Source organism: Corythoichthys intestinalis, chromosome 7, assembly GCF_030265065.1.
Source record: "Corythoichthys intestinalis isolate RoL2023-P3 chromosome 7, ASM3026506v1, whole genome shotgun sequence".
Taxonomy (NCBI): domain Eukaryota; kingdom Metazoa; phylum Chordata; class Actinopteri; order Syngnathiformes; family Syngnathidae; genus Corythoichthys; species Corythoichthys intestinalis.
This window is the reverse complement of record NC_080401.1, coordinates 27,498,458-27,524,094: the sequence shown is the minus strand read 5'-3', so window position 1 is coordinate 27,524,094 and position 25,637 is coordinate 27,498,458. Positions and strand designations below refer to the sequence as shown.

Below are 25,637 nucleotides of genomic sequence, written 5' to 3'. Positions count from 1 at the left end.
TCATCAGACCATAAAACACTTTTCCATTGTGCATCAGTCCATTTTACATGAGCTCGGGCCCAGAGAACCAGGCAGCGTTTCTGGATGTTGTTTATAAACGGCTTTTGCTTTGCATGGTAGAGTTTTAACCCGCACTTACTGATGAAGTGACGAACTGTATTTACTGACAATGGTTTTCTGAAGTTTTCCTGAGCCCATTTGGTGATATCCTTTACACACTCATGTCAGTTTTTAAGGCAGTGTCGTCTGAGGGATCGAAGGTCATGGTCATTCAGTCTTGGTTTCCGGCTGTGGCGCTTACGCGCATTGATTTCACCAGATTCTCTGAACCTTTTGATAATATTATGGACCGTAGATGTTGAAATCCCTAAATTCCTTGCAATTTTGCTTTGAGAAATGTTGTTCTTAAACTGTTCAAATACTTTCTCACGCAGTTGTGGACAAAGTGGTGAACCTCGCCCCATCCTTGCTTGTGAATGACTGAGCATGTTTGGGGAGGCTCCTTTTATGGTACCCACCTGTTCCCAATTAGCCTGATCACATGTGGGATGTTCCAAATAGGTGTTTGATCAACTTTTCTCACCTTTCTCAGTAATTTTTGCCACCTTTCCCAACTTCTTCTGGATGTGTTGCAGCCATGAAATTCTAAGTTAATTGTTTTTTGCCAAATAATAATTAAGTTTATCAGTTTGAACATTAAATATGTTGTCTTTGTAGTGTATTCAATTGAATATGGGTTGATAAGGATTTTCAAATCGTTGTATTTTGTTTTTATTTACATTTAACACAATTTCATAACTTCAACCGAATCTAGTTTGTACAATATCTTGACAACTTCTGCATCTGCTTCTCCACCCAGTTAATTACAACCAGTGGGCACAGATTGGAGAAAGGCGTAGCGTTGGGTAGTTTCATCTCACGCAATCTGTTTACAGCACGCTTTGAGATCATCTTGATTGGAGTGGGACGAATGGCCGGGGGCGTTAAGTCTCAATCATGTCACCGACTCCCATTGCTACAGAGCTACATGGACAATGTCACATCATTCCTCCTTACTGCAGCATGCAGTCAATCAGTGACAGTCAACAATATCAAATGTTTTACATTATTAAACAATGACCACCATCATGTCTTGTGTTAGTAGGGCTCTGACACCAACACTGCTCCACATCTCTTAACAACGAACATGCATGCACTTTAACTACCTGGTAAAAAAGGTAGTCAAGAGATGGACTGTCCAGGAGTGGCGCTCCTTCTGGTGTTTTCAGGCTTCCTTTGAGTTTACTGATGCAGTGTCTCCAAACTGGAGACTCCCCTTCATTAGTACCATGCCAATTCCTGAAATAAAATCTGAGCGTCAAAGTAACAGCACCGTTAGTGAAAAGTATTTACGACATATATTATGTTGGATTTGAAGCTAAGCCCATGACAAATGAAAGACAGACATTATAAGTGGTGACTAACTACTGTACAATAAGGAAAGCAGAAATGTTAACTGTGTGCACAATCATTCTAACAATTTATTTAACTTGAAGGGGCAGAAAACACTTATCATTTGTATTTTAGCTAAAATAATCTTTATTTTTTTTGAATAAGTAAAACAGAATTTTGTTTTTCTAATTTGTAATAGGGGAGGAATACTTAAATAGAAGCCACTAGTGCTGGCATACAGTACATTTTATCAGTGCCAGCCCGGTACTATTTTAGCCTATCAAATCCAAGCATCACAGATTGCCCGCTGCTTCTAATAACATTAATAATAGTCAAATGCACCAGTGTTCAAGTCTATCAATCAGCGTTTATGTTAGGTATAATTGACGTCACAAAATAGCCGCACATGAAAGCGGTGTCATTTCAAGTGTTTAAACTTTATTTTCTCCTTTATAAGAGGTCTAAGCAATGCACGTTTCGCATGGTTAAATATTTTGAGCAACTGTCTTTCACATGAATGTCATTTACAGTATACTAGGTCTTGAACATAATTAACTTGATTTTATTAATTTGAATGATTAAGCTTATTCGTTTTGTAGTACTTATGTGTCATACAGCTGGGCGTTATGATCTAAAATTCATATCGTAATGTAAATTGAACCCTTTACAGTAACGTTATACGTTATAATATCATGACATCGTCAACATGAGGGAAGACTTTTTTTTGTCATGACTGTCATTACATATATACAACATACACATATGATACATTAGGAGTGTAAAATCGTGACAAATTTAGTAATAGTAATAATAGCAGTATTATATTATTGTAAAAAGAATCATTATGTTATTGTTGAAATTAGTGTTACAACAACGATTATAGATCAAACTAGACTGAGATGTCGATCGGCTAAACAAAGAAAGATTCTTTGAAACAGTGGTGGAACAAATCGGATTCGGGTCCGTGTATGATGAAACTAAACTCAAATGCAGAAGTCAATCTCACCTCATTCGATATTGTAGCTTGATACTGGTGTCACCTGTGATTTTGAATTCATAATTGGGTGGGCACCACATGCCTGTCACCTCATTGTAAAGGGAAAAAAGATTATGGCACATAGGCGAAATAGCTGGTGAAAGGAAAAACACAGAAAAAAAAAAAAAACAATTAAAAATCACACCTTTTGTCCAGTCCCTTCCACATGCAATACTTTCATTCATCTCATTCACGTATTAACATGAAGGGCTGTACTAGTAATGCAACAAACATTAGCACCTATTTTATAGACCTAACGTGTCTGCTGGAACCCCACCCCCAAACACTACAGATTGATTTTAGTCTTGTTTTCCGCTGGGATTCTGGAAGGCCCACATTTTTGGGGAGAATGGCTGAAGTGAGACGTAGTCCATAATGGTGGAATTTTCACGCAATATTGACCAATGTGAAAAACCTTGGAATAAATGCTGATGCTTAGTATTATTGAAGTCAGAGCAACTGAGCCTATTTCCTTGTGCTATCGCTGAACAGCAGAACTGATAAGTGTGTGCTTAATTTCTCGTGATATACACGCAGGGATGTGAATTTATTGTGCATATTGTATGTCTGTGCCTTTGAAGAATTTGGGAAGATGATGCAAACAGGCATTTGCTTATACAAAGTTCTAAGCTGTTTTGTACTGATGGGGTCTTGTTGTTTTTACTTGTGCTTGTGATGGCTTGGGATCCGATGACATGTTCTACCGTATTTTATTCATAATCAAAGTGACGGAGTTCGCAACGGTATGACTGTTACATGACAAGAGAGCAATTCATAATCAGAGGTGTGTTGTAAGTCATTACGTTTAATTGGTCACATTTAATTAAGTAACTTTTTAAGAATGTACTTCTAAGGCCTTGTTCAGACTGGCAGCCAAAATCCGATTTTGAGCCCATCCAGTAAGAAACTGGATGCGTCTTTTGCAGTCTGAACAGTCGTAGAGCACGGAAATCAGATTGTTGCGAGACGGATTGTAACCACATTAGAACTGAAACAATTAATTCATTAACTCAAGTAATTTGATTAGAAAAAAACCTTCGAATCCTGTTTTGCTGCTTTGAGGATTCGTTTAATTAGAGTGGCATTGTAATGATTTGTTTGGAAAGTGTTGCATTTAGTTTTATTGATTTGGGTGGATACACTGCCCTCTAGTGGCAACAGTGAGTATGACATAACTCCTCCAGCATGGCTGAATCCAGCTGCTCCCTGTTAAAACCAACATTAGTCAAGTCTTTGTTTGAGCTAATATGTTTGTTAATTTAATCTAGTTTAGAGGTATATTTTGCAGTTTTTGTAGGATTTGAGGAGGAATCCGATTGGAATCAGATATGCCTGCAGTCTGAATGCAGCTAACGAGTAGTTTTACCATGCCATACCATATAATTTTACTTGAATAGATGAGTGAAGAAGGAAGTTATTAATTACATATTGCTCCAAAATGGATTGACATTCTTGAAAATCAATTTTTGATATTTTCCTGAGCTAAAATTAAGTGGGTTTATCAAAATGTTGATTTATTCAAATCACCGTTTGATGTCAAAACCAAAATAAAGGAAATTGCCTGACTGTTGATATACTTTTGAAGGTGAGTGTAGCAGCTTGCCATTTATCACAACGTTAGCACAACTGTCTCTGGTAACTGCTGACAAAGGAGGGCCAAAACAATTACAGGAGCTGGGTGTTATATTTTTTTGCCAACTAAACAATAGTCACTTACAACATTTCTTGGCAGCCTCTACACACAGCTCTTCGGCAGTGTAGCAGCCTTTGAAGAACTCTAGCTGATGCACATCAGGTAAGTAGAAGTGAATCTCCAAGCCCCATGAGGAAGAAGGCGAAGTGATGAGTGGGTCTCTCCTATTGGATCGCTTCATTTTCCCACAGAGTAGCCTGCCCAACTCCATCATCCTATTAAGTGGCCTTCAAACACTGAATTTAGATATAAGAATATAACATGACTATGAAACAAAACATACTACAGTATACATAATGCAATTTTCTCATTCACAGAAGCAACAGAGATTAAGTACATTCTGTAATTAATGAACAGTGGACAGTGAAAGCTCTCCATTAAATTGTTCCTGAGGTTGTACAATTGAAAAACTTTGTGCCAATGATAGCAAAGACGTCAGGTTGGAAAACAGTAAAATAAATAAATAAAAACTCACTGTAGCATAACAAATCGATTAAATTGATTAAAAAAATTGTTGCCAACTAATATGATAATCGATTTTTCAGGCAGGTATAAGTAGTCCCTTGTTTGTGTGTAATGTGAGGCTGCGCGCACCAGTGATTAGAGCAAGAGAGTTAACTGCTGCAACTGCTGCTGCTGGATTGCTGAATCAATCATATTACGCAGTGTCCAGTTAGATTGTCTTTTGTGTCTTAGAAGAGCTGAAACGAATACTCGAGCAACTCAAGTTTAAAAACTGATGCGAGTAATTTTATTCGCCTCGAGGAATCGTTTAATTTTGCCAGCTCTAAGAATCACGTTTTGCCCGGACTACTTTTAATGCGGGACAAGGCGCTGACGTCACGGCGTAGAGGAAGAAGCAATAATACCTTACTGCAGCTGGCCTGCAGCTATAAACTATGCCGACGTTGGTAATAACTACGCCCGCATGATGCTACGGTGGTAGCAGGTAACGTCTGATGAGTCTCACAGATATCACATGTATATAGAACTAGATGGGAAATGACAGACTCGGTGACATTAGTAAACAGCCGCCATCTTAAAGCAGTTGACTTCGAAGCGCTAATAAATAAGATTAACGATACTGTCCCTCGCTCACGTAACGTTAGCCCCGCAGAGGGCCAGGTTTCTATTAATTATGACTACTGTCGATGCGTGGCTAACGTCTGTTACATACAGGCTTTATTTAATCTGTAAAAGCGTAGCGCTGTAGAGTGATGAGGGTGTAAAATAGAAACATAATAAAGCTAACTGTCAATTTTAGCTCAGTAGTCATTGCTGGATAAAACACCAAGAAGCACTGGTCCCTAATGTGCTCCAATACAGCAGGTATCATACATTTATGTTGAACATTGCAAAAAATCAAATTCCTATCAGGACATACAGTTCAGACTAATTTAAAACTTAACTAAAACTTAAAAATAGCTTGACACAAATGGAAATTCAATTGAAACACGTGGGAAAAACACCTAACTTTTACATATATACATATATGGCGGAAAACACAGGCAAGACTGAAAAAGCCGTTTCTGCTCTTGCGCTCCTCTTTTAGAAGAAACTGCAGTATTTTAAGCCAAAAGAACTGTTGTGTTTGATAGAACAATATGTCTATATGCTGCCATAGCAGATTCATGGCGCATTAAGCCCCCGAACTATTTTTAATTTGTCCGTTTTACCCTGAAAACCCCCGTTTACAGACGTCGCGCAACCGCTTTTGTTTCAACCTAGCCATAAAAATAATTATATTTATTATTCAAAATGTCTGTCAATTTTAGCTTAGAATCATTAATTGATGTCTAATGTTTGGTTTAAAAAAAAAAAAAAAACTTAAATTATTCACTCGCCTATTTTAAATAAAATACGTCACAATGAAAAGTTTGGCGTCTGTAAAAAAGTCACGGATATGTACCTCATAACTATTGCTTAATTGTTTTGTTTTGTTTTTACTGTCGCATTTTCCCCGATATATTAGATGATAAATAATCAATCCAAACAAAGAAAAATTGAAAAATAACTTTTAAAAGGGTAACTATATGAAAAAGAAAATCTCAACCACTCCTTGTTGTCTGTGATTTCTGCATCACTACTCTTGTTATATCACCATGTCTCACCCATAAAATCCCAAATAAATCTGGCTGTGGCTATTCACAGCTGTGTCTTGACATTCAGTGATACATGCTACATGGAGTTTTTGGATCGAAACAAGGCAAGTACGTGATAATATCTCGTTAAAATCGTGGCGTCTTTAATTCTGCTCTCGCGTGCTCTCGCCTCCAGTTAGGGTTTTGCTGTTTAATTTTTTTTATTTTTTTGGTGAAAAACCCCTCCTGTTCAAAATTTTTCTTCCCCCAGAAAATTGAGATTTTAAGCTTTCCAATGATGGATCAGACATGCATATAGGACAATTTTGAAATTTGGCCAAATTGGGGGTCTCACAGGGAACTTCAAGTCACTTGAGTGTTTTCCGCCATATACATATTTTATTTTATTTTTTTAATGAAGATCTAGAAGTTTTTCGAGTGAAAGCGGTGAATTAGTCTTTTATTTTTTTCTAGTCACATCTGAGATGCAATTGTTGGCTGTTTTCAACAATGTGCATCGAAAACAAATTCATTGATTGAGTGGAAATGGTTCAATATTAGATGAAATGTCATTTTTTCTCATGTATATAATAGTTCTTTACCTAAAAAAAAAAAAAAAAAAAAAGTTTTATCTAATTACTCGATTAATCGATAGAATTTTCAGTCGAATACTCGATAACTAAAATATTCGATAGCTGCAGCCCTAATTGTTAGATCCAGTATGCCCCCGTCAGAGGTGAGCAAATGAAGCCAATTGTATTGTTTGAATTCTTTGTTTATGAGACGTTATTAATTAGCACAGAGTGCTAAGCTAGTTAGCGATTATGCTAATTAGTGTCTTAAGTGTCCGTTCGTATTGTGTTTTGAGGAAGAATATTAGCACTTGAGTTATTGTTAGATAGTAAAGTCTCATTTCTTTTAATAAAGAAACCACACACATAAATCCATTCATATAACAGCTTAGAGTCTCCTTTCAACACAAACTCAGTTTTTATTTCAACAAACATCCCAGCTGCACCTACATGTGTTTCCCCATTGTGACTTGTAGTTGCCAGAAACTGGGAGACCTCTGTATACTACTCATCATTTTTTTCTAAAATCTGTCATAATGCAGAAACTGGATGAAATAAATGGTGAGCTTTTCTCAATCTGATTTACGATGTTGATGTAATACTCTTTATTGTCACAAGTACAGACCAGTGAAAGGCCCAGTAAAACTCACTCAGAGAACAATCATGACAGATGCAAACATGGGTGGACAGGGCAGGAAGCATGCCGATTCGTCATAATGACGTCTAGATGGAAATGGAAAACGAGAGAGGAAGGGGGGCCCCAACTTCCTCACTCTTCTTCTAAGGAAGATGAATGTGGAATTCAGAGGAAAAAATTGCAGTATTTTTTTTTAAAGGTATAATTACATTATCAAAGAGCCCGCATTCTGAATAATGACTAGCTAGTTGCATATGGAATCACAGGAGTGCCAAAATTAAAAAAATATATATATATTTTTAAATGAATAAATAAATAAAGAGAAATTAATAAATTAATGAAAATATAAAAGTATATTTTGTTATTGATTTTTACTTACTGTCACTGAAAATCACAAACAGAAAAAAACAATGAAAATTTTTGTCATTGTTTTTCAATGAAAAAAAGTAAAGGTCAAACGAAAAAACAATGCCAATTGTTGTCACTGACTTTTACATTTTGTCATTGAAAAAGACAAGCGGGTGGGGGGTAATGGTTAATGTTTTTTCTTTGCCTTTTCTGTTTCACTTGTCATTGTGTTTGCCTTTTGCTTTTGCCTTGGCTTTTACCGAAAGGCATGGTCTATCATTCAAATGGTTTTGGGAGGGGCTTTCCAAACAGGAATCGTAGTCGACAGCTGATTACTCTTTTAGTTTACCTGAAGCAAAGTGACGTCTCGGAGCAACTGGGTGGCTTGGGGCTTTCTGTATCCATGCGAATTTTGATTCTTCATTTATTTGGAGATATGAAAAAATTCTTTTCACAACTGATTAGAGGAGCAATTGACAGGCTAGATGGGTCATCTCAGCCTATTACCCCATCCCAGGACAATCTGATTTAAATAAAGATGTTGATAACTAACCCTTTCCTGTTTGGAAAGCCCCTCCCAACGCCATTTGATTTAAAGACCATTCTTTTCGGTAAAAGCAAAGGCAAAGACAAGCGAAATAGAAAAGGCAAAGGCAAAAAAAATAATTGCCATTGTTTTTTCTGTTTGTTTTTCAATGACAAAAAGTAAAAGTCAATGACTAAAATTGTCGTTGTTTTTTCTGTTTGGGATTTTCAATAAGTAAAAGTTAATGACAAAATATACTTTTATATTTTCATTTATTTATTTCTCTTAATTAATTTTCTTCAATTTTGGCACTCCTGTGATTCCATAGTTGCAATTCGTAATTCACATGCTGTATATTATTCATTCAATCATTTATATTCTATACCGCTTGTCCTCACGAGGGTTGCGGGAGTGCTGGAGCCATTTGCAGCCAACTATGGGGAGGTGGGTGAGTTTTAATGTGCCACATGGGAGTTTGGTGTACTCCCATTGTAGTTGTTTATATTGTTTATTCAGCGAAAGCAGTGATGTGTCAATTCTAATTTTCCGTCAGTCCAAACAAAGTAGCCAGACTGTCATTACAATTGCACTGCTAGAAGATTGAAAAACAATGTAGGTTTTCAAGACACGCAACCTGACCTGCGAAGGATGTTGTGAAGGAAGTGTATTGGCTATCCTGTTATAAAACTGCACTGCCCCCTAGCATGAATAGTACTTAGTTTTCAAATGGAATTGTGGCTTTATTCAAAAGGCGAAGTCGACGTGTGTATGCAAATCCATACTTGTCAACCCGAGGCCGTTGGCAATCTTACAAATAGTGATGTGTCTCCTTACAAATTGGTGACTAATCTTACAACGTTGTATATAGCGTGCAATATGAAACAAAAATAAAGCTAAATTTTTTAAATAATATGAATTTATTGGTAATATTGTACCATATACCCTGGTGCAATCAAAGAACAATCAATATCTTCAGCTGCATCATGATTAGTAAAATTTAACAGTGACTTTTGTTATAATTGTATGTAGCACTTTTGGCAATTTCTATCATGTCTTGATGGCTGCACTTCATGGCACTTCAGCTCGCAATTCAGTTTAACTTGAAGGTAGTTCGTTAATGTGTCCAATTATAAATTAAAAAGGTCAATTGATAAAATTAACTTACCTAATCTTTGAGTCTGGGAACATTTGTTTTGCTAATTCTGAGAAGTGATCAGCAATAATTTCAGGAAAACTGTGTTCGGCAACAAATTGGCAGAATGAAATCTTCGTTTTCGTCACTTTTCATTCTGCAGTCTTCATCTTTATGACCAGTGTTGTTAATCTTACTTTTAAAAAGTAATGAATTAGTTACAAATGACTTCTCCCAAAAAGTAATTGAGTTATAAGTATAACACCATTTACCATAGTAACTCAGTTACCTGAAGGTAATAGTAATTAGTTACTTGGCAAAGTAACTGGTGTTACCTTTCATGTTTTTTTAATTAAAAAAAAAAAACATAGTAGCCTTTGCTATGTTTGGAAATCGTTTAATGTTGTGAATCAACTGTTAAAGTTGTTAAAATTGCTACCGTTTTTGCATTAGTTCTCTTCTGTCTACTTTCGACATGTTTAAGTTTTAAAACTGTTTCATCATTTAAAGATAGATTCAAGTCAAGATTTTGCCGATTTAGGAGTATTTTAGATAAAATATTACTTAAGTTTGCTAGGAAGGTTCACTACAACAGAGCCTTTCTGAGACGTCTACTGCTTCAAAATGGCGGCTGTTTATTAATGCCGCCGTCTGTCATTTCGCATGTAGTTCTATAAGGATTTGATATATCTAGGCATAGATTGTAGGCTGTCGGCTACAGTCAGGAAATATTGGAGCCACTTAGTCTAGCATCGCATTTGCTACAGCGTCACAACACTCTTCTCTCTCTGTGTCTCTGACTTTTCTCGCGTCATTCAACCACCGTAGTAACTCATCGTTGCCTCGTTGCCGAAACGGTGACAAAATCCGAACGGAGAAAAAAAAGACCGTAATGCACGAAAAACGTACAGATTTTGCATGTACGGCGTACACATTTAAAAATCAGTGGTCACTTGTACAAATTATGCCGAAACCGTACAACTTGACAGGTATGCAAATCTGTAAAAGGGCGTTTTCTGTTGACTCAATATACAGAGTGACCCAAAAAATAAGCAATTCAAAACATGCCATTTAAGAATCAATTATGGAATTTTGATTTTGAAATTATGTCCTTTAAATGGCGTCGTCCTGCATAAATGCATTCTTGAAATGTTCTGTTCACCACTGCTGGAAAAAAAAAAAAAGGGAATTTTGGCACATTGGCAGACATGAGAAAGTGGCAGCACTGCAAGACAATGACCTTGAGGAAGTAAATAGTGCACAATTTTAGTAACCTTGATGAATTCAGGAAGAAATTCACAATATTGCAGATCAGATGAGGAATCACAACAGTAGATTTCAAGAGTGGGCACCTTTTAAAGAATGTCATTTTTGAAAAATTAAATTCCATTGTTTCTTAAATGACATGCTTAAGGTTTAATTTACTATATATATATATATAGATTTTTTTTTTTCCTTTTTGGGTCACTCTGTATATATATATCACACGTTTTATACACACAGCTGACATTCCTCCTGAGGGCTATCTAAAATATTGCACTGACCTATGTCTATGATAAAAATCATCCCTGGCCATACTGTAGTCCATTTGAAATAGGAGATGCTGACAGTCAAGTATTACAGTACTTTTTCTTCTACTGCGACTACCTTACATCATCGAATATTGACAATCATAGTGCAGTCTGCAATTGAAACAGTACAGTATATTGATTCTGTCTTTTTGTGCCTTGTTGTCCAGCCAGTGGGCACCCAGAGGCACGATGATCCCGTTTTTTTATTTGAATATCATCGTAGGGGCAAATCATACTTTTTTTCCTCAGGTTTCTCAAACACATTGACATGTGTCCATTCGTGGGACGCGGTGTCTAACTATTGGTTACGTAATTGAGTCTGGGGAATTGTTAGATTGTTTGCGTCATAACATTCGCTTACTGAACGCAGCACGTACACAGTAGTGACATCACTAACCCAATGACGTTTTTTTTTTTTTTTATCTACCTCGACCTGGTTGGCCTCATCGTCCTTTCACTTCGTTCTCGAAGTTCAGACATTAAGAACAGAAAGCAGAACCGTAATTGCTAACATTTTAATTACCCTTGGTCGGTATTCTTTAGCCAATTCCGTAAGCCAGTTCGCCATTGTAAGTAAAGCAACCAAGCTACGCTGTACAACGCGACGATATGAGGAAATGGCAGCCATGTATACAAACGTGACATATAAGTAAATCTTATATTTTTGTAATGAAACGTTAAATCATACAGTCACTTACCAAGGCTCTTAACCAGACAGCTGGTGGGCTACTTCCGCTTCGTTTTGACCATTTGGCGCTCCACCCAAGTTGAAGTTCGGTTTTAAAAGCCTTTTAGAAATTATCTCCTTGGTAGTTTGACAAAAAACTGGTTTCTCTTGGTTATTTTTTCTTAGTTTCGAAGTGATGCAGACACTAGAATCTTGCTAAGACTTCCTGACAATAAGCGGCCCCTTTCCCGTAAACCACGCATTGGCCGTGCCAGTACGAACGCTGATTGGTTGATCGGGCCGTCACTCAAAATGAAGACGTGAACATTTAAACCCTGTTGAGAATAAAATCTAAAATGATGTATTACATTACGAATAGGCACAATCCAACCTGAATATTGAATAATGTGAAGGACATTTAGCATATTAACAGCATATGTAAAGCAACAGCATCATAAGCGCAGATGATCCAATAAAGTTAGAACATTTTGATTAAAACTGAGTGGTGTCTGTAAAATGTAGTTTGCAGTGGTCTGATCGAGTCATGATCAAATTATTGGAATGAAATTGATTTAATTTGGTACATTTAGAATGAAATCAGTTCGTATTGTTCTTAATTTATAGATTTCTTTTGTAATTTTTTGTATATACAACAATAACATTCTAAAATGCATGCATGTTTATATGGCGGAAAACACAGACAGGGCTGAAAATGCAGTTTCTGCTCTTGCACCCCTCTTTAAAATAAACTGCTGTATTTTAAGCCAAAAGAATTGTTGTGTTTGATAGAACAATATGTCTATATACTGCCATAGCAGATTCATGGCGCAATAAGCCCCCAAACTATTTTTAATTCATCCGTTTTACCCTGGAAACCCCCGTTTACAGACACCGCACAGCCACTTTTGTTTCAACCCAGCCATTAAAAGAAGGTAAGTATATCATTCAAAATGTTTGTCATTTTTAGCTTAGAATCATTAATTTATGCCTAATATTTAGTTTCTGTTGTTTTCAAAGACTTTAAGAAATTATTCACTCGCATATTTTAAACTTTTAAACAAATTACGTCACAATGAAAAAATGGTGTCTGTTAATAAGTCACGGATATCTACCTCATAACTATCGCTTAATTGTTGTTTTTTTTTGGTTATTGTCGCATTTCCCCCCGTTATTTGAGAAGATAAATAATTGATCAACAATGAAAAATGGGGGGAAAAAACAAGTGATACATGCCACATGGAGTTTTTGGATCGAAAAGAGTTAAGAACGCGATAATATCTCGTTAAAATCGTGGTGACTTTCATTATGCTCTCTCATGCTCTCACCTACTGTTAGGGTTTTGCTGTTTAAAAAAAAATTAAATGCCGTCCTGTTCGAATTTTTTCTTGCCCCAGAAAATTGAGATTTTCTGATGATGTATCCAACATGCATATAGGACAATTTTGAAATCTGGCCAAATTGGGGGTCTTAGAGCAGAACTTTAAGTCACCTGAGTGTTTTCCGCCATATCTACCTCACCTGCCCTGAGTTGACCCTTCAACCAGGTCCACTGTATTTCCCATGTACTGTTCGATTATCTCATGCAGAGGACTTTTTCAATAATACTTTCATAGTACCGAAGCAAGTACTTATCAATTACTAATAATTAAATTATGAAATGAGCCATCCCCTTTACTAAAGTTTGGAGAATGTATGTTTTATATTATCTTATTTTTCACAATCATTCAAAGCCAGCTTTCCCAGTTCTAATTGATTACAAGTATATCATCATCAATGGTAAACAATGAGTTAAACATATTGCGTTTATAAGAACCATACCCACACTTGAATAGAAAGAAATATTTATTTTAGAAACAATAGAAAAAACAGATATTACCATGTGACATAACTGAACATGTAAATGGGAGAGTGAAAGTTTTTGTTCACATGCCCACATTTCTCCACATTGTGTATCAAGAGGCAAAACTGATTAGACTGCTGCATAAGAGTCAAGTTGGCAGCCATCCTTCAGTTATCACAGTACTGTACCTTTGATGGGGACAGCATCAGCACTGTGATAACTGAACCAGGGCAGCCTGTCAAGTCTAGAAGTCTCCAAATGTCATCCATCCATCATCTGTGGGATGTTGGTCCACAAGCGCACAAAATAGGGCTTTTCTTTCCCCTGTTACTTGCTTTGCAAAAAAGCTGGACACAATGTAATTGCACAAGAACGGAAACATTTTCTTAGTTGAAGGATTTGTGTTGTATAGTTGTTGTAATAAATTGTGATTTGATTTCTGTGGTTCAATGTTTCCCAATCTTTACTGAGTCAAAGCACATATACTACAATAGAAAAAGATGACAAAAAAATCTCACAGCACAACACTAAACCAAAACATCACAAAAAGTGTACAGAATATTGTACAGGTTCCTTTCAATGAATAGTCACATAAGGCTTACAATAGTAATGACGATAAACTCTTCTCAATGTTTGAGAAACTTACTCACATGGAATGTGGAACCATTTAATTGAATAGAAATTTGATATATTTGTAGGAATTGAAGAGCGAGAGAGAGAGAGAGAGAGAGCGACAGACAGACAGACAGACACACTCACAGCCACACACACGCACACACACACACACACACACAAACACACACATCTTAAATTGTAATATTCAGGCTGTTGAAGTTAAATTGGATAATTTCCCTGAAAAGACTCTTGATCAGGGATGATCTTTTCAATGTGGCACATCACAGTGTTTGGGGACCACTATAATTGATGTAGAGAGTTACATGCCAAAATATAGACTGTAGAATTCACCTTCCTGCGGAATCACCACATTTCTAATATTAAATTCTGAAAAATGGTTATTGTAACTTTTCTCTACAGGTGTACCACTTGGCCAATGTCAAGAAACTTCCAAATTTTCTTCCATAGAAAGAACTACATTTCCACTTGTTCTATATCATTTCGTAAATGTCTAAAAAGTTTGGGTTTGACATGCAGGCTATAAATTCGAGCATCTGGAGGGTGAAAACAGTTTCTTTAAAAAAAATAAATAAATAAAAAAATAAATGTCCCTCGAGTCTGGACCAACTTTGAGTGGCTTCTAAATCAATCTTTTAGTTAACATAAATTTTTTTTTTTTAATTAAAAAAAAAAAAAACCTGCGACTGGGTGGCAACCAATTCAGGGTTTACCATGCCTCCTGCCCGTTGTTAGTTGCATGGGATAGGCTCCAGCACCCCCACGACCCTCGTGAGGTTAAGCAGTTCAGAAGATGAATGAATGAACAAAAAAACCCACCCACTGTTGGAAAGAACAAACAGCCTATATCATTCATATTGTAACAACTATGTCGCCTTAGTGTATAAATAGTTGCTGCTGCTTCATAATCTCCTTAGCGCAACGTGCACAGATTTTATTTACGTTTCTGCATTACAGGAACCCTGGTCATGTGTGGGGAAATGGCGACCCCAAGTGGAGAAGATTGATTCTACAAAGAACGTTGTCAACTGCACAGTATTAGTAGTATTTAATAGCTTTTTATAATCAAAGGTTTATTTCAGGTTTTTTTTTTTTTTTTTTTTTTTTTTTGTAAAGTAACACCCAAATATTCATTCATGGGAAAATTATGTTGTAAAATGCCAATTTTGATATTTAAAAAAAATAATTTGAGTGGATTAAATATTTAAATTTGCTGATATGTAGAATTTGGGGTTTTTATTTTCAGAAAGTCACGAAATTCTTAGCTTTTTTAGTAAGAATGATCAATTTCTGAAAGAAATGAACATAAACATAATGGAATATTTCACTCGCTATGCAGTGAATTTCTAATACAGCAGTTTTGAGAAAGTATTAACTAGAAGCCTCGAACTCTAAACCAGTGGTTCTTAACCTGGGTTCAATCGAACCCCAGGGGTTCGGTGAGTACGTCTAAGGGGCTTGGCAAAGGTAAAGAAACGCAGAGCCCTATTTTCGTACGCTGATTAAATCTAGGCAAAGTGGCTTATTAGACCAGGCTTTGGACTGGTTTGCTCCCAATTTACAGGCTTAATTCATTTCTTTTAACTGCTAGTCCTGGATCTGATGGCAGGAGGAACTGGTTTACTCTTTGGAAGGTTGACCCGCACATGGTATAAGGGCATACAACAGACCAATGGGCAGCGTGGTCTCAAATTTTGACCTGTTAATAAAACATGCTTTCAAAATGAGAAGAATTTTGAATGAGAATTTGCTAAATTATTGGCTTGCTAACTTAGATGTATCGGTTTTGAATTTGAAAAAAAAAAAAAAGCTTCATTATCTCATACCTAAGGGTTCGGTGAATCCACATGTGAAACTTGTGGGGTTCGGTACCTTTAGCAAGGTTAAAAACCACTGCTCTAAACGTATTTAACCGCCAGTGCTTAATTAACACTAACTGTAAATGAATACCAGAAACCATTTCCCCCAAACAGCTTATTATTAGTTCAAACCCATCCTACACTACCCTTGAAAAAAGGGCTTTAAAGGTTTGATTTGGAAAAAGAAAACACGTAAAGTGCATGCATAAATATAGTGATAACTCTTCTAATCGTGTCTTTTTAGAAGCCCCTCCACTCAGCAAACAGACAAGTTCTTCAGGGTATAATGAAAGACGAGATCCAAGGGAAAAAAAAAATTGAAAACGTAAAACCATTTCAAAGGGAACACTTTTAGAACTATTGACCTAAATGCCATTTTCTACAATATAGCGACACCTGGATTTATGAGTGCCTTGCAGTGTGTCAATTAAGTGCCACAACTAGATTTCGTTTTGTTTTATGAGCAATATTTGACTAACTTACACTGTTATATGAGATTAGTGAATTTAAAAAAAGAGTCACAGTAACCGAGGCACTTTAAGTCATTAATTCATCAAACATAGTAAATGAGATCACTTGTAAGCAGCTGATAAAAATGTCATGTCATGTCGAGACCCTCACACAGAGACTATCATATTCCTGATGTGAGTCACTTGTGTTGCCTTCATTATAAGGCTTATATAAGGCTTTTAATATTTTGCGGCTCCAGACATACTGGTATTTGTTTTTTTTTTTTTGTTTTTTTGTCCAATATGGCGCTTTCAACATTTTGGGTTGCCGACCCCTGACCTGTAGTAACAAAAGAGTTTTTTTGGCAGGCTGAAAAATGTTAGTGGATTTTGATCTCATTTTGTTTATTTGGTATATTGTTTCATCAAGTTACAGTACAACCCAGATAGCAGACCAACATTGATAGACATTGAATAAACGTTGATTTTCCATCAAAATCATCAGTATGATTGACATCAAATTTTTTGATGTCAAGTGACGTTGAAACAACGTTGTTCTATGATATGTCAGGTGATGGTTTGGGTTAACATTGTTTTATAGTTGATGAACTAATGTTGACAAATAGTTGATTTATGATTGACCGGGAAATATGATTGAAAAGTCATTGAATTATGGATGAGCGGGCGTTTTGGTCGAAAAGATAACATTGATTCAGCGTTTTTCCAATATTATTAATAATCGAAATGACGTTTAGGTTTTGTAGAGATTTCAACGTTGAAACAACATTAACTGAGGGTGCAAAAGTGACGTTGATTAAACGATATATGATCGACAGCGGAATATTGATCCAACATCTTTTCAACGTCGGTCTGCTATCTGGGAAGCTTGATCATAGTCCCATTGTATTTTCATTTACAATATTATGATGCACCTGAGCTTTTATTTGTGCTGATGACTGCACATACAGCTCATGTTTTTAACTCTTTCAGTGGTGTTGATGAGGATAGTTCCAATTGTGTGCCTCTTTTCATCCTTCTACAGTGAATTGATTTCAGTTTGTCACAAGCAGACATCCAATCAATTTGAAGTGTTGAACAGTTCAAATTGATTGGAAGTCTATCACCATCAATGGCAGCAAATTACTTGAGTCAGTTAGTGTCAATAACCTGCTGTGAATCCCTTGTGTAGAAAAATATTGTATCGCCTACAAATGTACTACTCTGGTTCTTCTTAAATGAGATGAAAAGATAAAAACGATTTCCTCATCCTTGTTCCTATTTGGACATGGCAAATTATATATATATATATATATATATATATATATATATATATATATATATATATATATATATATATATTTTTTTTTTAAAGGTGTAACGGTACATGTATTTGTATTGAACCATTTCGGTACGTGGTGCTCGGTTCGGAACGGAGGCGTACCAAACGAGTTTCTGACGTAATGTAACCCTTACTATTCGAGGCTGTGAGTCGATCGGGTTACAGTTTCTTTGTGTAGATTATATTTACTCCCGTCCTCTCTACTATAATGAGGACCAACACGGTAGGACAGTATAACCCAGAAACGTCAACGGCGCAACAATGTGGCCGCCGCGAGAACGCAGTGAAACGCGGGCGTTAAAGTCAATCAGCCAATGCACACCAGTCGCAATGCGGCCGCGTGTTAAGATGCGTCCCAGAAGCGGCTCAACACGACGCACGCGAAAATAACGGCAGAGTTTATTATTTGACGTGAGACGCGACTCTCCTGCGTCAATACTACTACCGGTAGCTAGGATCGAGCAGACCGGAAGTCACTCGTGTAAAAATACGGTGGATCCGGTCAATTTTCAAACTAATATGCAATCGTAACCCACTTTTTGAGTCCATCAGATCTCTTGAACTAATATTCACATAGGAACTAAAGTTATACAACATAAAATATACAATATGAATGAATACTACATCACATTTGTAAAATATAAACACATAATAAAATAAATAATAGCCCATTTAAATAAAATAAATTGGAATGTGCTAAAACACCTGTATTAAATAATAAGAATAATACACAGATCCTGCTTACACAATTAAATTTATTGATTTCTGTGTGGCACTTTAACTTGAGAAAATCCACCAATAAAGCTTTTGAAACCGTTCATAAGAAGAAGAAAAAAGATTCATTGAGGCATTTCATTTGTAAAATACATGTTTAAATCGTTGTCTTTGGGATTGCTTTTCTCTTTAGCACAGGACTTCTTTTTTCTTCTTTCTTTCAGAAAGAAAGCTGACCAATACGCGGTGTCTGAAAGGCAAATTGTTGTTGGATTATCTTTAAATACCCGCTACTTTTTGAGCAGAATTCTAGCTTTGTATAGGCTAATGTTCCTTTTGTTGATAGCACAAAGGTGTGTAATAAACAACTAGCACATTTATATTTTGCATTTTGTTTTCTTACTGTACCGAAAATGAACCGAACCGTGACCTCAAAACCAAGGTACGTACCGAAACAAGATTTTGTGTGTGTGTGTGTGTGTGTGTGTGTGTGTGTGTGTGTGTATATATATATCAGTACTGTGCAAAAGTTTTAGGCAGGACACCTGCCTAAAACTTTTGCACAGTACTGTATATTTTTATTATATCATGTATAAACAGGATATACTGTATGTATATATTTTCCCCAAGTGGAAGCTTCCATGATCCTAATAAATTTAATAATAAAAAAATATATACATATATATATGGCGGAAAACACTCAGGTGACTTGAAGTTCCGCTCTGAGACCGCCAATTTGGCCAAATTTCAAAATTGTCCGATATGCACGTGTGATACATCATTGGAAAGCTTTAAATCTAAATTTTCTGGGGGAAGAAACATTTTTAACAGGAGGCCATTTAAAAGAAAAAAAAAATTAAACAGTAAAACCCTATCTGGAGGCGAGAGCACGCAAGAGCAGACTTAAAGACGCCACGATTTTAACAAGATATCGCGTATATACGATGTTTTGATCCAAAAAGTCCATGTAGCATGTACCACCGAGTCTCAAGACACAGCTGTGAATGGCAACAGCCGGATTTTGGGGGGATTTTATGGGTGAAACATGGTGATATAACAAGGGTCGCGATGCAGAAATCGCAGACAACAAGGAGTGCTTGAGATTTTCTTTTCATATAGTTACCCTTTTAAACGTTATTTTTCAATTTTTTTGTTTGTTTGGATCGATTATTTACCATATTGAGTAACAAAAAATTACAGTTAGGCGATAGTTATGAGGTAGATATCCGTGACTTTTTTACAGACGCTAAATTTTTCATTGTGTCGTAATTTGTTCAAAAGTTTAAAAGATGTGAGTGAATAATTTTTTTTAAGTTTTTTTTTTTTTTTTAAACAAACTATTAGACATCAGTTAATAATTCTAAGATAAAAATGACAGAAATTTGAATAATAAATATAATTACTTACCGTCTTTTTATGGCGTGGTTGAAACAAAAGCGGTTGCGCGACGTCTGTAAACGGGGGTTTGCAGGGTAAAACGGACAAATTAAAAATAGTTCGGAGGCTTAGTGCGCCATGAATCTGCTATGGCAGCATATAGACATATTGTTTTATCAGACACAACAGTTCTTTTGGCTTAAAATACAGCAGTTTATTTTAAAGAGGGGTGCAAGAGCAGAAACTGCTTTTTCAGTCTTGTCTGTGTTTTCCGCCATATAAATATAAATAAATAAACATATATATATATATATTTTTTTTTTTTTATTTATTTTTTTCTTTTTTTTTTTAAGTATAGTATAGTTCATACCTGCTCCAAAGGGCATGTGACGTCAAACTTGTTATGATTCTCCTCGCAGGCTCCTCCCCTCTCGGGTGGCGTCTGCTTTACGTAGCGGCTCCTCCTCCTCCTCCCTCCTTCTCCTCAGTCCGACTCCAACCCTCTGCACTTCATGTAAACAACTCCATTAACCCCGTAGCTCAACCCGCGGCAATACAATATGCACGCGTGGCCTGAATATGGCGATAACGTGCCACAAAAACACTGCCAAACACCAAGTCAGAGTATCAACTGTTCTCGCAACCAACTCGATTCTGTTTTCGCGTCTTAAAAAGGTTGCGGTGTTTACCTCACAGTGACCGCCAACCTAAGGTAAACATTCCAAACAGACTAAAGCATATAGCGTGCAACTTGTAAACTAGCAAACGTAATAACAACCATAAGGATGTTAATTAGAAAATAGTGCAAATTCTTATTGAAATTCTAAGCAAACAAAAACAAACGAAACCCCCCAAAAAACGTTACAGTATATTTGCAACATACAGGTATTTTTAAAATGAAGATCAATAGGGTTTTTCATGCAAAAAAAAAAGTGCAAAAAATAATACGCAAAAATGTGCAGCCAAACGTTGACGCCCAACTGCGCGCACACACACACACAAACAGGCACACACACCCCTTTCTGGATCAAAACAAACAGAATTCAACAAGATCCTAATATCAGCTAGGAATATTATGAACACTGCGGAAGAACAGACATATAATAGTATCGTTTGCTCACTTACCTGCTTTCCGCTCGATCTGCGTCCCTCGTTTACATGAATTTTTTTTAATGACGCAGCAAGAGCACACGAAGCAACGTGATTGTCGCCATTTTTTGTTGTTATTGAATCCTCAAAAGCCATGTGACAAGATGATCACGCTTTCAAAAATAGACTTTCGATTGCGGAAGGGAGAATTAAAAAAAAAAAAAAAAAAAGAATGTTTCAAATAAGCCGGAAGCAGGTTGATCCTCCGACTTGTTATGGATTAGTCTGCTTACTGACTAGAAGGCGTGTGCAATATTTGACAGCTCAGGGACGGCGCTACACGGTTTGCAACAAGTACTCCAGTACATCATTCCTGTTGTAGAGAGCAGTGACAGAAACTCGAGTGCCTCTCTGCATTGGATGCCAAATAGATGTCATGTGGAAAATGAAGCTTTCACATTTTAGATATTCTTTCCAACTTTTTCTAATTAGCCCATTGTGTCTAATTTTTTTTCTGTTATGCCCCTATCCAGTAGGACGTAAACGTTTCGCGCCCCCCTACTCCGTGTCGCTACTGTGAATAGTGTAATTTGTCTATGAAATTATTATTATGAGAAGTGCACCAATGCATAACATTGTGTCCTTTTTAATATTACAGATAAAAGTAACATAGATCAACTTAGAATAAAGCATAGACTTCATAATATATTGACAGGACACAGGGCTGATTCATAGGGGCCTATTTAAAAAAATAAATAAAATAAAATTCAAATATTTTCAAAACCAAAGCTGGTTCAGGCATATATGAGTCTTCATGAGCAGGTGCCTCAAAAAATTCAGTTTTTCCCTAATAAAATCCTGATTTATTATTTTTATATAAGTGTAACAAAACTTAAAATGGCTATGAAATTCTCAGATTTTACACTTGATTCCCAAAAAAACACCAAATGCAGAGAAATTTCACTCTCTGTCTCCTGTCTCAGTTATTTAGGTCCTCTCTTGGGTTACTTTGCAGTTTAGACCCAACAAATAATCACCTATATTTTCAGGATCAATAGCAATATTTAACATATCATATAAGTTTTCACCCTAGAGAGCAAGTAAATTTTTTTCTATTTAGTGCAAATTTGACATTTGCCGTTTTCAAGAGCATATAAATTACTCAATTTTCACATCAGAAACGTAATACTTGAGGAAAGCATGCAGAATCCATTATAAATAATATTCAAATAAATGATAAATTCTATATACAATCACAATTTATGAGGGCCTGAGCACCAACTGGGGCGAGAGCCATATTGTAATTCAAAGGATTATTCTTCTTCTTTCAGGGCAAATGAAAATGGCCAATTTGGAGGTCTCATGCTCGAAAACTCACCGAAACTTGCACATACATGCAGCTTCGCGTAAATTTCGATAATTTTGCAACGTTGCGAAAAAATGTACCAAATGGCTCTGTAGCGCCCCATAGAACGATGAAATTTGGGGAGTCAATACGCTGTGCAAAACTGCTCCAGAAAGTCTATGTATCCATATTCCAAACCCAATAGGAAATCGGGTATTTTGGATCAAATGTGAAATCTTTATCGATTTACAGGGTACACATTAGAGACCTTTGCGCCTAGGGAGTTAGCTGGATCCTCCTCAAAATTGGTGAGACTCTTCATGAGACATATGAGATCTTAAGTTGTCAAAATGGTTTAGCAAGTGCAGGTGCTGGCTGGCCTATTGCTGACCATGGAGTCTATACGGTGGTCCATTATTTGGTGCCGCACTTGTGGCGGCGCTTGCCAAAAGAATGCTCCGCCGGCTCACAGTTGGCCTTCCCATCCACACATACTTGACCCCGGGGATGGAGGATGATGTCCCTGCAGGAGGCGGGCAGGGGCATTGCCCATTCCCCATACAATTATGAAGTCTATGAATAAAGTATAACTTAATTAAAGGGCTCCACGGGTAGAAAGACTTGTAGTTCTTAAAAGATAAACATTATCATGAGTTAAATAATTATATATTTAAACCCCTCTTGATGTTTTCGTTTTTATACAATTTGTAAAATTAGTTTAGCTGGTATGTCGCCATTGTTGTTGACGTCGCAGGGCAGTGATGTCACATGGTTACGCTGCCGGGCTTCGAGAGTAAGAAAGTAGTGATATAAACATGGGGAACATGCCCCCACAGCTTCACAATGTATAGGACCATTAGAGAGTTATTTCACTTTCATTGTGCAACAAATATTAATAAAAATTTTTTAAAAAAACAACAGAACTGGAATCCTGAAACAAAACAATGGTAAAGATATGTAACTGTGGGGTATGCTGCTGTTGAGCTTCAAAAACAAAACACAATGTTGACTTCCGTACCATTGTGATTTTTATTTGATTTTACATAACAGCCCTCCCTTAGCTGACACCTTATCATGTGTAGGGTTTTATGTCACAATGATCCAATAATGTTTACTTTCAATGGTTACCAGTTTCCCATGCCCTGACACAGGTCATCACGGCCCCCATCCGGAGCATGCCCGACCAGCTACCTTCTTTTTGATCTGTCTCGTTGTCTCTTGCCGGGTCTCTTTTTCTTCAACACCCTTTTTCCAATCTGCTCATTATCTCTCCTCTGTAAGTGTCTAAACCATCAAGATGTGCGCTCTCCGTGTGGAGGAAACTGGACTACCTGAAGAAAAACCACTCAGGCACCATAGGCGGTGTATGACTTTTGTGGCGGGGGGGCAAAACATGTTGATGACGCGGTGTCATCAATAAAATTAACTTACAAGATGTATGCTCGGTTAGTAGCTTAGCCCATGCTCGTAATTACAGGGATCTCAGTTATGTGTGTGGGGGTGTGCACGTGCGGTTTTCTGTGGAGAAATAGACACCGATTTTTGCATTCTGCTGAGATATCCAAATGAATGCTAGGTTTTTCCAGTCATTCACACCCTTGCGAAACGAATCCTCACCGTGGTGAGTTTGGCGGCAGGCAAAACAGGAGACGGCATCCTTTTTGACTGAATATTCCAACCAGGAATATTTATAATCATGCATTGAAAAAGGGCGTTTTTTTGTTTCCCATCATTTTTCAGGGGAATTCTATATCATTCTGCTTAGGACAGCTATGCTTTTTGCCAAGGACGTCATCCATTGAATATGGTCCACCCAGTGGTGGCTCTGTTGTACAATTAGCGTCTTTAGTGAGACAAACTGAAAGTCATTTTGGCGGTGCTCTCCGGTGTTTCATCGTCCACATCTTCAATCCTTGGTTCTTGCTCAGTAGTTGTTGTCGCTTAGGTTTGAAAAAAAAAAAAAACGTATATCCATCTTGTTTCTTCTGTCCTCAGGTGGTTTTGGCTAAGCAAAACAAATGACCGTCTCTAAGGTGTTAGTCACATGATCTGTTCGAAATTAAAAATATTTTTTGTACATTTCATTCATTTTTGTTGTTTGTTTTATTGCTTTACAGCTTTTATATACAATATTTTACCGGCAAAGTCTTAATTTTATATTCATATACCTGAAAGTCAATTACATGCAATGATCTTTTCGATCACCGGGGGGGCTATGCCCCCCGCCCTATTTTTAATCTCTATGTATGGCAGGCACGAGAGAGAACACGTAAACTCCACACACGAAAAACCCGGGATTGAACCTCTGATCTCACAACTGTGAGGCGGACCACTCAATGGTGATTTTATTTATACATATATACACTTGAATATCCAAGTTGTGACAAACAATGAATCACAAAGATAAAATGTAGTGTCAATGGTTGAGCTGTATATAGGAAATATTACTTGTTTTCCCCTTGAAAACGTCATGGGAAAAAAACTGTCTTTTCTCCTCCCAAAATATTAGTTGTTTTGCATAAATTGTCCCCAATTTATGGAATGACATAGTGGATAAAGTAAGTACAGATTCTTTTAGACAATACAGTGATCCTTCGCTACATGGCGCTTCAAACTTCGCGCCCTCAGTCCATCGTGGATTTTTTTCAATTAAAAAATAAAATAAAATACAGAAGAGCTGTCCCGAGCTAATCACGTAGTCTCACTCGCTCCCTCCCTCCCTCTCTCTGCTCTTTGTTCGGCAGGCAGGCAGGCAGGCAGTGCACTGGAGTTATTTATTAATTTATTAATGTTGACGATGATTGACAGATGAGTGTGTTCAATCTTGCCAGATGCACGCGCTTCAAAAGCGCCATATGTGTCAATCATCGTTTAACTTGTTAAACAGTTGCTGTGGCAACTCATTGCGTGTAACTGAGCAGCTACGCGTGGATTTGAGTAGACTCACACAATGAAGCACTTAATAAAGCCAAGCATTTTTCTACTACTGAATTCTTGTTTAAAAAGTAATTTGGTGGGACAGTAACATGTTTAAAACTTAGCATAATTATTACATTTGAAGTTCTTAAAAATCATTTATTATCTATATAGATCGATATATATATATATATATATATATGTATATATATATATATATATATATATATATATATATATATGGCGGAAAACACATACAAGACTGGAAAAGTAGTTTTACACTCCTCTTTAAAAGAAACTGCTGTATTTTAAGCCAAAACAACTGTTGAGTTTGATGGAACAATATGTCTATATGCTGCCATAGCAGATTTATGGCGCATTA

At 36.7% G+C, this 25,637-nt stretch overlaps 1 protein-coding gene across 4 annotated transcripts in view; it reads right to left on the bottom strand.

Moving 5' to 3' along the window:
• The window catches only part of jak1 (Janus kinase 1), a 67,447-nt gene extending 46,124 nt beyond the window's left edge, over positions 1-21,323 (bottom strand). The window contains exons 1-5 of one of the 4 annotated variants that reach the window (XM_057840293.1): positions 21,031-21,323; positions 20,276-20,413; positions 4,185-4,396; positions 2,438-2,561; positions 1,206-1,350 (exon numbers count right to left, since the gene is read on the bottom strand). In XM_057840293.1, coding sequence (XP_057696276.1) covers positions 1,206-1,350; positions 2,438-2,561; positions 4,185-4,374 — 459 coding nt within the window. In that variant the 5' untranslated portion in view covers positions 4,375-4,396; positions 20,276-20,413; positions 21,031-21,323. Of the gene's footprint in view, positions 1-1,205; positions 1,351-2,437; positions 2,562-4,184; positions 4,397-11,725; positions 17,777-20,275 lie in introns of those variants that run through there. The other 3 variants (XM_057840292.1, XM_057840291.1, XM_057840294.1) reach the window with 3 other exon arrangements.
• Between the last annotated feature and the right edge of the window lie 4,314 nt (positions 21,324-25,637).